This window comes from Magallana gigas, chromosome 10 (genome assembly GCF_963853765.1).
Source record: "Magallana gigas chromosome 10, xbMagGiga1.1, whole genome shotgun sequence".
In the NCBI taxonomy this organism is placed as follows: domain Eukaryota; kingdom Metazoa; phylum Mollusca; class Bivalvia; order Ostreida; family Ostreidae; genus Magallana; species Magallana gigas.
Genome location: NC_088862.1, coordinates 17,175,248 through 17,190,932, shown reverse-complemented (window position 1 = coordinate 17,190,932; position 15,685 = coordinate 17,175,248). Strand labels below are relative to the sequence as shown.

The following is a 15,685-nucleotide window of genomic DNA, read 5'->3' as shown; positions in this document are numbered from 1 at the left end:
CATATCCAGCATGAATCATCAAAGAAACCATTTAATCGTTTAAATAATTACATCTTTCTTTTAACAAATTAATACACTGATCGTAAGAAGTACGTAAAATTCACTTAGTTAATCTTAATGTATATCGCTGCGTTAGCAAAAAGAAATAGCCAAATCGTCTTCTATGGGAATTTGAGTCTGACATCATCGTGATTATCTCGTGCAGTCCGTGATTTTTCTTGGGTCGCTGTAGGTTTCGCCCATGCTGTCCATAAAAGGGGCGTGTATATTGAAGTCCCTCTGTTTCTATAGAGCTATGAATTAACTACCAGTTTCCTTAAGAAATAGAGAGAATCATACTCGGTAGACGTAAATATAATAATATAAATGTGCATCCAGCATTTTTACACGTCAAGAGATCTGTTTAAGGCTGCGTCCCCACAGCGTGTTCACGGCGTTGTAAAATTCATGGAATCGCCGTAGGATCGCAAGGAAAATTCAGAAAAAATGTACAGTTTTACTTAAAAATTTTACAAGTGGAGATGTCACGGCGTCCTGACGGCGACCGAGGCGTTCTTACGGAGCTCCCACGGCGTGTAACTGCGTTTCTACAGAGTTGTATTTGGCGATTGACTGCGCTCTCGCTGAGGGTCGACCGAGCGCTCATGACGTGGTAGGAGTTTTTACCGCGCGTCCACGGCGTGCTCTGCGCGCTGACTGCGTGCACAAGACGTTGTTTACTTCTTGGTAGGTTAATATTAATTTGTACAATTGTATGGGAAACAAACAAGTAGTAAATAAATGATTAAAAAATGTTTTGATTTTATGAAAAGGTACAATCATTGTTATTGAAACATAACAACTTTTTACCATTTGTGAAGGACTAGCCGACAAAACTCTTAGTAGTCAGGTCTACAAAAAAGATCCGTTATTAGTTGTTAGAAAAGATGAGAAAACATCAGAAACAAATGGCATGAATTCCATCTACGTCCATTGATAGGTCTTGGAATATTAGCAAATGTTACATTTTACATAGTCATCACATCCATATTGAAAATTATTACATCGCTTGCTATTGTACAACAGTCATTGTTTGAGTTTTTGTGTTCTTGATGACAACTCACTAGAAACGCCGTGGGAGCGCGGTATAAACGCAGGAAAAAAACGTCACGAGAGCGCGATGAACGCAGCAACAGTTCTTTGGGATCGCTGTGTGAACGCATGCAAATGAAAACAACTTATTCAAACGCTGTGGATGCGCAGTGAGAGCGCGATAGAGACGCGGTGAGATCCCAAAGGACTCCGTGAGGTCTCCGTGCAAGCGCAATTGACTTATCACGGCGTCTTCACTGCGATTAGCTGCGTTCCTTGAGCGTGCCGACGGAGCTCTCGATCGTGGCGCTGTTGGAGATCTTACGGCGCTGTCACGGCGACCTCACTACGCTTATACGGCGTGTTTATCAGAACGCAATGCAAAGCCACGGCGCGCACTTTGTGCATGTTCAAAGTGCGCGCCGTCGCATGGCGTTCTAAAATGTTCAAGGCGATCCCACCGCGATGGACGAAGATGCCGCTGCGTTGTTAAAGCGCTGTAGGAGACTCTACTGCGTTTACTTTGGCGTTTTATATCATTTAAGGACGAAGCGGGATCGGCGTGAGGACGCAGCTCCGGTGTGACAGGGGTTTTCGATCAAATTATACACATGTATATTTACATGTATTTACTAGAAATCTGCTAATACTACAGTAATTACTGCCTCTTTTCATTTGTGTGCCCTAAACAATGCATAGTGATTTTCCCATATAAAAAATATCAATCATTCCATCTACACAAAAAAAAGAAGAAACACTTTTATCAGCAACATGCATTCAAGTGTGTAAAAAAACATTTTTAGATATTAATTGTACACATGATCATTGTACATGTATGTTAAAAAAGCCGAAAGTCTTCCATGTCGGTTGTTGTTATTATTTCGGTGCTATTTTTAGAGATTTGGTCAAGGTATGAGATAAAGGTACGAGTGGGCCTCTGAAACCCTCTGGGGCTGACCATCAGGGATAACCCCCTCCTCCAAAATCACTTGATCCGCCAAGGCACGATTGTCTGATCTAAATTTAGCATGATCCCGGAGAGATGCTACCGTGGAGTAATATTGACTGCCTCCTCTGTTGTCTCTGAATTTAACAATAAAAAAAATGTATACACTGTATATATATTTCTGAAAAAATGAGGAGGAAAAAAAACAATGAAAGGTACAGCAGTTATAGATCCTTTTAAAAAATTAAAAAGGTTAACAATGATGAAAACAATCATTCTTTTTTTGGAATTTTCGAAATAATTAATAAAAAATAAATTCATAGAAAAAGAATAAAGACACATACGAAAATTAGGTAATCGTTGGCATTCGTTCCAGCTCAATATAGATATTATCTGGCTCGTTAAGTCGGTCATAAGCCACGTTAATTTCTGTAATAAATTATCAAATTAGAAAATGGTATTCGATTACATGGATACTTAATAATTCATGTGGTCATACATGTATATCTTCGTGATCTTGCACAGCTGTGAAAACTTAATTGGGAGGGCAGGGGGTGGTTGTGGTCGGGAATCAAATTAAGTTTGTAAATGTGTGTATTCTGTATGTGGATAACAATTTCGTCTGTATTGATTTAATGTTTGCAATATGCCAATATCAAATGACAAATTATATGTACATGTAGTTATTCTTGTCAAAGGAAAAATAGACAGACATGTAGTCTTATATATAAATTATATTTGTCTTGTGGGGACGAGAGAGGGGGTTTAAAGGATCTAGGGGGTTCGAAATAAACATTTTACCTTCAGATAAAACGAACCGACTTTCGTAGGAAGATATGTTGTTCTTGCGTTTCCTGAAATTACATCATTGAAATAGATATATAATTATTTCTTTTCATTAGAAAGGTTTCATCCTAACATGCAAAAATAATTTTCGTCACTTTTTACCTAGCATACAGTTTCCAAATTGTTCTGATACAGCCCATTGCCATAACGAGACTCAATAGTGCAACAGGTACCCAGAAAGCAGTGGTGTAAAACGACAGAGATTCTAAAATTATGATAAAAAGTCCGTTAAGTTAAACTCTGGATTCTATGTCGTACATGTATATTGACGGTATGATATTTCATTAGAAAATGTGAATATGTATTTTTTTTTTAATTAACTGATACAATGTATTGCTGTCTGCATGTAGAAAGATTTTTTTTTGCCATGGTGTACTTAGAAAATAAAACCTCTTTTACCTGATGGCATGATTGACAATGTTGTTGTTTCAGAATTGTTAGCAACAACAACACCACTTTCGTCAACGTAATGAATGACGATATATGTCCCATAAGTTGCTTGAGTTGTAGTTTTTGCAGGCATTGATGATGCTCTAGATGTTGCTGTCATAATTGCTTTCTCTGATGCTTCAGTTGTTGCTACTGTTGTCCCTGTTGTTCCAGTTGTTGCTATTATTTTCACTGTTGCTCCAGTTGTTGTTTCTGTTCTTTCTGTTGTTCCAGTTGTTGGTATTGTTTCCTTCAATCCCCCTCTTGTTGCCGTTGGTTTCTCTTTTGCTTCAGTTGTTGCTGTCGTTTTTCCTGTTGTTGCAGTATTTGTTATCATTTTCTTTGATTCTCCAGGTTTCTCTGTTGTCCCATTTGTCGTTGTATCAGCTGACACAGACTTTATTGTACTACTTGTTAGTACTGATGGAGAACTCTTGTGCGTTGTTATCTCACAGACCCCAGAGATCTGCTCACAAGCGACCCCTGACGAACAGCTGCATCGAACACTACAATCAAAACCATAGTACCCAGGCAGACACCCGCTCGGACAATCATAAGTACCACAGGGCTCCAAACAGTTGAGGGGACAGGTAGAGATGGTTACTTGATCGCACCTTAAGCCTGTATAGCCAGCCTGACATCCATTTCTGCAGTATGGGGGGTACTGGAAACAACTTCCGTCACCCCCACATGTTTAGGGACACGCCCCATCGCACTTTGACCCGGTATACCCCGGATTACAACCACTGACACATGACCCAGTTATCTGATAACATGACCCGTCCCTGGCGCATTGACCACACTTAAGTTCACAGGTTGATCCGTAGTTACCCAAGGGGCACTGAGCATGTGAAAATCCTGGAAAAATACATGTAATACACGTTGAACAATTTTAATTAGAAAGATACTGGAGGAATTATCTTTAAAAAATATATTGATTATAAAAGTATAATATAATTATTATATATACGTGTACGTGTTATGATAAGTCGGCCTACAGGCTGAAAAAAATGTAGATTAAAGAAGGTATGTAGAAATTTGGGAAACAGTTTTTTTTCGTTTAAAACAGAATATTTTCTTCCTTCCAATTGTGAAGTCATACATGTCGCGTCATTTTAGTTTTTTTTACTTACTCAAATAGAAAAGGATTCTAAAAAAATGCCTACAAATACCTTGTACTTGTAATATACTAAAAAGCAATGCAGGATTATTTCACGAGTTATATTTGTATTACTTAAAAAAAAAGAAAGAACTTAACCCGTAAAATGTGAAAGAAAGAAAGAAAGAAAGAAAGAAAGAAAGAAAGAAAGAAAGAAAGAAAGAAAGAAAGAAGAAACTTACCTGTAAAATGTGAAATACTGAATAGCAATGGCACAATTATTTCATAATCCATCTTCTTAGGTTTCAGAATTTAAAATAAGTGCACTGTATACATGTAATACAGAAATGCCATTGTTAGATCCTTATTCATCAATGCAAATATTTAGCGTAGAAAATGCTTCTGACGACAACATATGATTTACTCATTTCAACACAAAAGGTATTATCATTTGTTCATTATGTCCTTTTAATTGGCCAACAAATTAGTAGCATTTCTTTTTCAGTTTATTTTGTTTATCTGTCGGTACATTTCCTTGTTTTGTTATATATGCAGAAGACATATAAGCACACCTTTAATCTGCGTACATGTACTAGGCGGTAGTAGCGAATATTGCTTTCATCTAAGCATAATTATTTTACAGGACATGTACAAGTACATATACATGTATATACATAATTATGCGCGGATATAGGGGGTGGTGCCGAACTTAACTCTTTCTGCATGGGAAATTATATTTTTTTTAATTCAATAGAAAAATTATCGGAAATAGGTTTGGAAATTCACCCCATCACCACCCGGACAAACACAATCGTCTCTCCCCCCCCCCCCCCCCCCCATACATGCATTGTGTACCAGCATATAATCCGTATTAAATTTTCTGTTCACATCTAGTGATTTGTTGCATTCTGGGATTTTTTTTTCATGTGTGAAACATTATATATCCGCGTAAAATCACGATAACCATAATCTTGCTGATTTTAGAAACTCGCTCTTATTTTTCGGAAAGATGTAAACAAAATGAACCAATGATAAAAATTCGAATTTGGCGAATTAATATAGTTTTGCGATGTGATGCAAAACAGCGGTATCGTACGTAGAATTCAGTACTCGCGTAAAATAAGGTATCCCCAGTACGTATCTAACGTTAAAAGAAAATATACCTTTTACTGTAACGTAAGAGTAAAATTTGAGAGTATTACATGTAATTTGTTTCACATCAGGTTTTCTCCCAATAATTTAATGTAAAAAAAATGGAAATTGAAAAATATTATTAAGAGAGAGAGAGAGATAGAGAGAGAGAGAAACACGCTTATCTTATTATTTTCAAGTGCTATGTGTATGCGTGTTATTGCTCAGTAATAGAGTAATGGATCACCAAAGAAAGGACTTAAATTTATTGGTTTTAAAATATCTTTAAAAAAAATAAATACTGTTAAAAGAATATTTGTCCATTTTGATATACTAAAGGACCAAGGGATCTAATTTTCATGACATTTTAAAAATTTGTTCAAAACACTCAGGTTATCATCAGGGACGTATATACATGTATATACTAACGACATGGTGTGAAACGCGCAAAGCTTTTCAGTACTTTGATTTTATGGTGTATGAGAAACATCGGGCTCGACATTCTGAAGTAAGTTGGACCCTGTGACGACGATGATAAAGTGAAAGTTCATAAACTAGACTTATCACTATGATCTAGAAATTGAACCGTTCGTCCCAGATTCCAGGTGTTTGCAAAATGGAGAGGCTACGTGTTACTTTCAGCCATCTCTCAGGAACAGGCATAAGTAACGAGGCATCTAGATTGGTAACCAAAGAGGCCTCGACCAGAAAATTCTCTGACAGTCCAGACGACGTTGTCATTGTGTCTGCTCGCCGTACGCCGATCGCCAAAGGAGGCAGGGGTTCCTTCAAGGTATAGTTTTTTTTAAGACGATAAACGATGCGACAGGAAACACGGCTGATATAGTATTGATGCAGGATAGGTTATGGTATAGGAAAGGATAAACGATATTCTGGGTTTAAACGATCTTAACAATGGTACATTATTTTGATAAAAACTGTGATGATTTGTTAACCCTGATATTCTATTTGTAGGATACGTTTACGGATGATTTGCTAGTCCCAGTGTTCCAGGCTGTTCTACAAGAGGCCAAGGTTGCTCCAGCAGATGTACAAGACATTTGTGTTGGTCAGTATTTTTATGAAGATTGAAATTATACATGTAAGTACATGCCAGTTTCCATTCATCTATGAAGCTTACCGTAAGACTAACATGTAACTCCACAGCCCGACTGATTATGATAAATAGTTTTGGGCATGAATAATGTAGCACCTGGATGTTAAATAATTTGTTCAAACATTTCTTTTATTTATTAATTAGAGAAGACACGTTTGTATGCTTTTAAGTAAGAAGAACTTTCTATACGACTGTGATAAATTTTTTTTAACATTAAACGGGCTTACTTTAGGTGGTTGTAAATTTAACTGTATACAGATGGATATTGAAGAAGCACCTTAGGACACTAAGAGTTCTTAAATAGTATATGTAGGGCTCGACATGCTATAAATTGTAAAACTTAATCTCACTGTATACCTGTGTATTTTATCCAGGTAATGTTGGAGATCCAAGGCCAGCTGTGTCTGCCAGAACCGGACAATTCTTCAGGTGACTATAGTTTTTTTTACTCTACAACATTTTCTGGGTCAGAGATTTCATATGCTCTGATGAAAACAAGGCATAAGAATTCTTGCAAATTTTTCTTTCACATGATTAAAAGATGTTTTTCAGGTATATGTATGTGATTTTTTGCCCTACTTTTCAACAGAGATTGATATTGAATCTAATATTTCCTTTTCACACAGTGGGATTCCAGAAACTACGCCCATTCACTCTGTTAATAGACAGTGTTCCTCAGGACTGCAGGCCTGTATGACTATAGCAGGTGAGGAAACTGGACCGTATAAGAACTCAAACAATATATACTTTGTCTTTCTAAGGTGAAAGAATTTGAAACAATTAACTCTGTCTTGCATTTTACCATTCAATCATAATTAATCATTTGAAATGTCTATATAATTTAGAAACAAAGAGAAAACCAAATGTACAATAATCACCTGAAAATCTAATATAATAGAATACTAGTCTATTTAATAAATGAATTTCCTTGAATATTTCATTATATCTGACTCTCTATTGTGCACTATTTCGCTAACTTTTTTGTATGTGTATTTTAGGTGCCATTAAAACGGGCCAGATTGATTTAGGAATAGGAGCAGGGTATGTACATACATTTCACATTTCACAAACTGGCCCTTAATACTCTGCATTTTCCAAGTGATTAAATGCCATCACCCCCCACCCACCCCCCACCCCTTCCTGCTCCTTAATGGTCAGACTCGAACTATTGTGGAAAGTTACATCAGTCTAGTATTGTTTCTCTTTTCCAGGGTAGAATCTATGAGCATGCACAGGAATACAAGTTCCTTGGCCCCCATCAACCCCTCTGTGTTTGAACATGACCTTGCCAGACAAGTTCTCATCCCAATGGGGTAAGTGTAATCTAATGATATTTGTAATGTAATAATGGTTAGCAAGATATGCTAATAGGATAAGTGTCAGATGTAACCATGTATGATTTATGTATCTATAATACATGTAAGAATAGCCAGACAAGCTCTCTTCTGTTGTATAGTATACAATTATTTAATGCTTGAGCAGTCAATAGACCAGAATATTTTTCCCAAGGTGCAGGGAACAGCTCAGTATGATCTATTGCCCTCGGCCGTTCAAGCATTAAATAATTGTTTTATTACCTAATTCCTTTTTTAGTTTTCGTGGTTTACCATTTGCATATTGCAGATGGTTTTCATGCCATAATGCAATATACTCAGATTTTTTTTTCATCTTTTACATGCACAAAACCTGTTGCATGCATTACAACATCTCAATTTAATATTAGTTTACACAAAGAAGGGGGGTCTTCAACCCATTAGATTTTAAATAGTCTTTTGCCTTATATAAAGCTTTAAAACTGTTGATTATTTGATACTCCATTTTGATAACATTGAATTTGGTTTCACCAGGTACTAAAAACAGCGTCTATGTAAAGGAATATACATTCCCTGAGAACTATCGAAAGGATGTAACATTAACATACCCGCGTTCTGAAATACGTTGCCGGTCCAATAGATCGCAGTCTATTGACCGGCGGTCCAATAGATCCCAGTCTATTGACCGGCAGTCCAATAGATCGAAAGTCTATTGACTGGCAGTTCAAAACAGACGCAAATATTTTATTTGTAATAAAACAACAAAATCCCTTTGATTAGGTAATAATGTAAAATAGTCATGTACCATCAATATGGATTCTTTTAATCAAACATGATATACAAGTAATATTATAATTCTGCTATTTGACACACATATATGAATGGACAAAATGTTCAAAATTTAACCTGTGGATTTCTTTAATCATGTTTATTTTAGAATGACGTCAGAGAATGTTGCAGAAAAGTTTGGAATCACAAGAGAAGAGCAGGACAAATTTGCCTTGTTGTCACAACAAAGGTTAGTACCAGGGGTCAAATGTCAAAGGTCAATGTCAACCTTATTACATAAACTGTCATGGCAGGTTAAACTTGGCCTTACTGTTAATTTTTATTTCTAAATGACTTGAGTTGTCCAGAGTTGATATCTGTGACAATTTATTTCTGCAACCAAACTTTTATTTATCTCCCTTTATATACAGAAATTAACGACAGGCTTTTAACATGGGGGAGCAGACATTTTTTGCCAATCTTACAGATATGTATTTTGCATGCTATAATGCTTGTTATACAGTATTTATTATTAATTTTCATACAAAATGTTGACAGAGCTGGCAAGGCCCAGCAGACTGGTGCGTTTAATAAGGAGATAACTCCTGTCACCACCAAAGTCACGGACAAGGATGGAAACGAGCACACAGTCACAGTATGTGACACCTAGTATATGTTTAATATATGTGTATGAATCCTCATTAAGACTGTCAGACATACTTGTAGGTTTTTTTATGCTTTCATTTTGAACACATTCTAATTATTTTCCATTTTTAAAAAAAAGACAGTGATAAAATTTTTTAACTTTAACTGGGATATTTTATAGTCCACTACAAATGAAACTAGATTTGATTATAGATTACTAGGTTTCCTGACTTTTCATCTTGTTATCTTCTAGTACATAATGTAACTGTAACAATGATTTTTCACTACTTCTCTCTGGATTCTTTTAGGAAAAGATTATATTTTCATGCTATACATAAACTCAGAATGTTTGTTCTTACTAGGTGTCGAAAGATGAAGGAGTGAGACCAACAACCCTAGAAAAACTGCTGAAACTAAAGCCTGCATTCAAAGAGGGCGGGTCTACCACTGCTGGTAAATCTTAACTTAATGTACCTGACTATATGCTCATGCATGGTCATAATTTGTAAATTCACAATGGAAAATTTTGTTGTCCCCTGTTAACAGTTAAGTACATAGTAATACATATTGAGAATAACCAATGCTATGGACTGTCACAATGTATATCGTGTTGTGTAGGAAACTCCAGCCAAGTTAGTGATGGAGCAGCAGCGGTTCTTATGGCCCGCAGATCAGAGGCTGCCAGGAGGGGGCTGAGGGTATTCGGGGTGGTCCGGGGGTACGCTGTAGTAGGGTGCCCCCCAGACATCATGGGAATCGGACCGGCGGTGGCCATTCCAGAACTATTGAAAAAGACAGGTATAACATATCCATGTATTCTTTAGGAAAATCTATTTCATGATAGAAGTATTTAATAAATTTGTCTGATTGAAAGGTGCATTATTTTTTTAACATATGTAAACATCGCAAAAATATGAAGGTGTTATATTAATTCATTCAGATGTATTCAAAAGCATGTACTTGTATATAATCAGTTTCAGTTTAGTGTATTCTATGATATATGATCTCCACAACTGTAATTAACAAACATATGCAATATGTTTATGGACATGACTTTTAACTTTCTACATGATGTACATTATCACATACTCATCAAAAATTTTAAAAAAAACCCCACAAATATGACTGTCATAGACATTTATTTTGGATAAATAAACCAAAAAATGTACAGTTCACTTGAATGTGTTTTCCCCCATTTTGCCTCTTGATAGATCTCTATGTCAGAAAAAGTGCTAGTAGTTAATTATAGGCATATTTACAATATTTAAAGGAAGCCTGCTTAATTGATTTTATCTTAAAGATTAACTAGTTTTCTGTACTTCCAAACATTGCAGGCCTTACCATTGATGACATAGATGTTTTTGAAATCAATGAGGCATTTGCCAGCCAGGCTTATTACACAGTCAAAAAACTGGGCATTCCATCAGAGAAAGTAAATCCCCTGGGTGGAGCCATTGCTCTTGGTCATCCACTAGGATGCACAGGAGCCAGACAAATAGCGACGCTACTGCACGAGTTGGAAAGACGAGGAAAAAGGTAAGAAGGGTGAGACTAAACGGGGAAAAGATAAGAATTTTTGCATAAGATTAATACATATGCTTGTAATTGTACTTCCCTTAAGGATTTCACATGTTGAAATCTTTGGAAAATATAATTCCTTTAACTATACAGGGAAATTTTTGCCCCTAATTTTTATATTTGCCCCTTTCGTTCTGTTTGTAAGCAGTCGATTTTAAGACTGGGTGAATTTTAATGTCTCAAATTATCTCTATTTAAACTCTATGACAAGAGCATTTACGTTGACTCATCTTAAGTTTTTATGTACATTTCAGGTCATATAAATTTCGTATGAAATTTACTAATGTTTGAAACTGACATGAGTTCAAATTTTAAATGCTAGATTCCACAGTCATATAACATTTATGATATGCACATTTCAAACACTGCATTTCATTTGAATTCACAAACTTTCATTTCCAACAAAAAAGTCATCTATTCATATGAAATTTCACATAATAACATGCAACAGAACTGCCTGTGCATTCAATGCTGGGTAATATTATGTGACAACCATTTGTAGGGCGTTTGGTGTTGTCTCCATGTGCATGGGGACTGGTATGGGTGCAGCCTGTTTGATTGAATACCCAGGATCAGCTTAACTAGGACAAGGAACCAGTCAAATCCATACTGTGTTTTCAGGACCAGCTAAAGTTCAGCTGATATGGGGACCAGTTCAAGACTGATATAGCTAGCAGAACTAACCCGGAATAATTATCTGGGCAAAATGTTGACTTATTGATTTATGCAACAAGAACTGATTGTGCCATCAAAATGGCTACCACAAGCTGATTTGGTGCTATGCATGATTACTATCTGTGATCTACTTTTAATCATATTTCCATTATTATCGTTTTATATTATTAAATGAACAATATTTAATATACACAGTTTTGTGTATAATGATTTATATCCAGTGCACGTTGTCTACATGCAATGACTTTCATAGCCCTCTGTATATTTATATATGCACAAACAAACATATAATTATACATGTATATATACTTATCCTTGTGTCATTGATCTGTAAAATATTTATTAGATTTAAACATGTTTGTCTAATGTAACATACTACTGATCTATGATCCTGTACAATGGATGAGGATTGCTTTGATTTTATGAATATTAGAGCTGATGAATAAACATTTCTTTATAGATTATCACATTAAAAAATTTTCTATTTTAAAGGAGCATGGTCACAATTTTTTTCTTCAGATTTTACCTTTCCAATATATAAAATTTACATTTACAATGCCTAATACCTAAGGTTCATTTAATTCTAAGGTTTAGCCAAAATTGCAATGCCAGTTGTCAATTTTCAGTAATAAACGACATAAAGAGCTCACAATTCTTTGTTTTGAAGACAAGGCTTTTGCAAAATTTTGTAAAATTATCTTCATGATACATACTCATTATTGTAAACTTGCAGAGAGAAAATCCAACGAAAATGAAGTATTTCCAGTATTTTCAACAAAATATGCAAACAAAACATGGCGCAAGCTTTGTTTACATATTAACAAAGAAATATGTGTTCTGTATATCGCAACTGACTTTAAAATATTTATGTATATAGTCTCTCCCAAGATATTTATGCTGCACATTTTCTTCCATTGTTTTATATTTATAAATACTAGTACATGTGGGTTAAAATGATGTTCATTCAATAGTTTAAAAAAATCTCAATATTTCCCCTTTGAAATGCCCTTTGTAGCTTGTCAGGTTTCAAATACAAGGCTAAAAATAAAAAGGTCTATGGGGATTGATTTTGCATTGCAAAACAGATAAAAGTACCCGGATGATAACGTTGAAAAATTGTGCCAGCTATTCGAGTGAATTTAAATGAAGAAAAGATAACATTTTTAGTTATAAATCTCCGTAAGAAATATGTTTTCTTTCTGTGAACTTTTCTGAGTAAAAAAATGACATGTCAATGAAGATACCTTCAAGTTGGATATTTTTCCTTTCACCGATTTCAATTGCACTTCTTTCACAGGTAGATGTGTATTTTTATTAAAGATCGCCCAAATATGCTGTATAAATATCTTGGGACAAACATAACAATAAGATGATTCATGCGGGATATAAAGAAGGCGATATTGCAGAAATAAAATACATAACCCAATTGAAACTTGCAAGTCATATTTTATTGACAGATTTTTGTCTTAACAACCATTAATTTTGTACCCTGACAAATATGTAAAATTCTCGTGTATTAAAGGAGCGGTGCCATAGAAACTTGCAATCCAGAATTGGTCCCCCTTCTTCAGTTTTCCTATAAAATGACCCGACGTATTCTGCCAATTTGATGTACTAGAACTTCCTATTTTTGCTCTGATTTTTCCATTCACATATCCATAAAGGTACACTTCGGATTTTATATGGTAGGTCCATAAAAACGAATAGAGGCCATCTACAGGAGCTGTAAATTTACCGGTGGCCGGGTTATATCCATTTCCTTGGTTGACCTCAACGTTTTCAAACTTGATGATGGTGTGTCTGGGCACGTTGGTAAGTCGTTTAGACAAAAGTGCATGAAAGACGATGGCTTTTCCTTGGCAGTCTTTAAAAAAACCAAATTTCATGATGTTTGTCATTACAATCATGAGAAATGCTTTCGACCCAGAAATAATTAAATAAATCAACAGTTTTAAATTATTTTTTTTACAAGAAATAAAGTAAGTACATGTAGTTACGATTTGTTACATGTACATTTAGTATTAAATAAATTGATTTAAAAAAAACCAGACAATGCACAGATTCAGTCAACATATCTCTAATTAGCAGTTTAATGAATTAATAAATGCAGAATATTGTGCTTTAATGATGAAAAAATTACACTATTGAAGTCAATTAAAAAAGGTATTCAAATTTATAACAAATGAAGACAATTTTTCAAAGTTTAAAGAAATTTTTTAAAGATTACCTTCTTTTCCAGTGGCACCTTTTCCACATTTTGGTTCCCATCCAATCTTATCGCAGATGTTTTGTTGTCTGGCATAGCTAGTGAGAAAGTTACTGGAATTTTGTTGGTCTGCACTCGACGCATACATAGCCAAGCACAAAAGCGTCGCTATAAACTCTATTTTCAAGCAATCCATTGTTATAATCAAAGAATGGAGGGTGTAGTATCTAAAAACATGCATAGTTTTTATCATTTTTATAATGTAGAAAAACAATCAATGAAAAGTTACTGTGAAATTTAATGCCCACAGATAAGGACGGAACAACTTTGCGACAAAAGATTGTTGTCTTACCTTTAGGAAATGTTCTCTCCAACTAAATGCTAGTAAAAGAATGTAATACTTATAGTTACATGTATGTATATTTATATATAAATGTAAAAATAATCTGATATTCGGATGCGAATTAAAAGTGACATTAAAATGAAACTTTAGACCCTTGCATGATTTTTGTTTGGTTGCATGTACAAACATCTGGCCACGAATTTATCAAACTTTTTAGAATACAATAACTCCTACTCAATTGAATAATAAAAATATCTGACTATTTGCTTCCTAACTTCAGCTTTGTTTGAAGATAGGATTTACACATAAATTTATCTATCTAAATCAACCGTATAACAAAGATACGAGAATTAGAAAAAATATATATTTTATTTTTTTAAGTGTTGTGAAAAATACAAACGATTTGAATAACCGCGCTTTAAAAATTGGTCACGTGACATCCATCTCGGTCCATCAACAACGATGGCGACGACGAGAATGGAGGGGTAAACCGTTAATTTTGAGACTTGGCAAGGAAATAAAAAAGAGGCACGATGACGAGGATAGGAACAAAAGGAAGATTATCAAAGGATCATCACAGTTAGAATTTAGGAACTAAAGCCTATGAAGCCGAAATAAACTTAATTAAATCACGAATTTTTCAAAGCATTTTCGGTAAACGTTACAGTTTCTTTTTTAAAATAGATGCATATAGCTAGCAGAACTAACCTGGAATAATTATCTGTGAAAAATGTTGATTTACTGATTTATGCAACAAGAACTGATTGTGCCATCAAAATGGCTACCACAAGCTGATTTGGTGCTATGCATGATCTGTGATCTACTTTTAATCATATTTCCATTATTATTGTTTTATATTATTAAATGAACAATATTTAATAGTTTTGTGTATAATGATTTATATCCAGTGCACGCTGTCTACATGCAATGACTTTCATAGCCCTCTGTATATATATGTACAAACTAACATATAATTATACATGTATATATACTTATCCTTGTGTCATTGATCTGTAAAATATTTATTAGATTTAAACATGTTTGTCTAATGTAACAGACTACTGATCTATGATCCTGTACAATGGATGAGAATTGCTTTGATTTCATGAATATTAGAGTTGATGAATAAACATTTCTTTATAGATTATTACATTTCAATTTTGAAGGAGCACATGGTCACAATTTAAATTTTCAAATTTTAGTTTTCCAAATTAAAATATTTACAATGCTTACCTAAGGTTAATTTCAAAGCTTTAGCCGAAATTGTATGTCAATTTTCAGTAATAAACGATATCATTGTTTATTAATTGTTTTCGTTTAAATAGAAAATACATTATTTAAAACAAATTAGAAGTGACAACACTTAAAAACTGTAATATCATGTTCATGATACATATGTAAACTTGCAGAAAGAAAATTCAAGGAAAATGAAGTATTTCCAGTATTTTCAACAAAATATGCAAACCAAAATATGGCACAAGCTTTGTTTACATATTAACAAAAAAAATATGTGTCCTG

At 34.6% G+C, this 15,685-nt stretch overlaps 1 protein-coding gene and 1 long non-coding RNA gene across 2 annotated transcripts; one reads left to right on the top strand and one right to left on the bottom strand.

Annotated features, from left to right (window-relative positions):
• Window positions 1-6,026: 6,026 nt before the first annotated feature.
• On the top strand, window positions 6,027-12,080 carry LOC105319875 (3-ketoacyl-CoA thiolase B, peroxisomal). The gene is made up of 12 exons (XM_034453071.2): window positions 6,027-6,315; window positions 6,498-6,591; window positions 7,014-7,068; window positions 7,266-7,345; window positions 7,638-7,680; window positions 7,851-7,952; window positions 8,890-8,970; window positions 9,279-9,375; window positions 9,728-9,818; window positions 9,984-10,163; window positions 10,700-10,901; window positions 11,446-12,080. Exons 1-12 carry the CDS (start codon window positions 6,139-6,141, stop codon window positions 11,522-11,524), a joined length of 1,281 nt encoding a protein of 426 aa, XP_034308962.2. The 5' UTR covers window positions 6,027-6,138; the 3' UTR covers window positions 11,525-12,080.
• Window positions 12,081-13,044: 964 nt separating this feature from the next.
• LOC136272133 (uncharacterized) lies at window positions 13,045-14,330 on the bottom strand. Its single transcript, XR_010710071.1, has 3 exons — window positions 14,177-14,330; window positions 13,846-14,051; window positions 13,045-13,482 (listed from the first exon to the last, which is right to left on the bottom strand). It is a non-coding gene; the product is annotated as an uncharacterized lncRNA (long non-coding RNA).
• Between the last annotated feature and the right edge of the window lie 1,355 nt (window positions 14,331-15,685).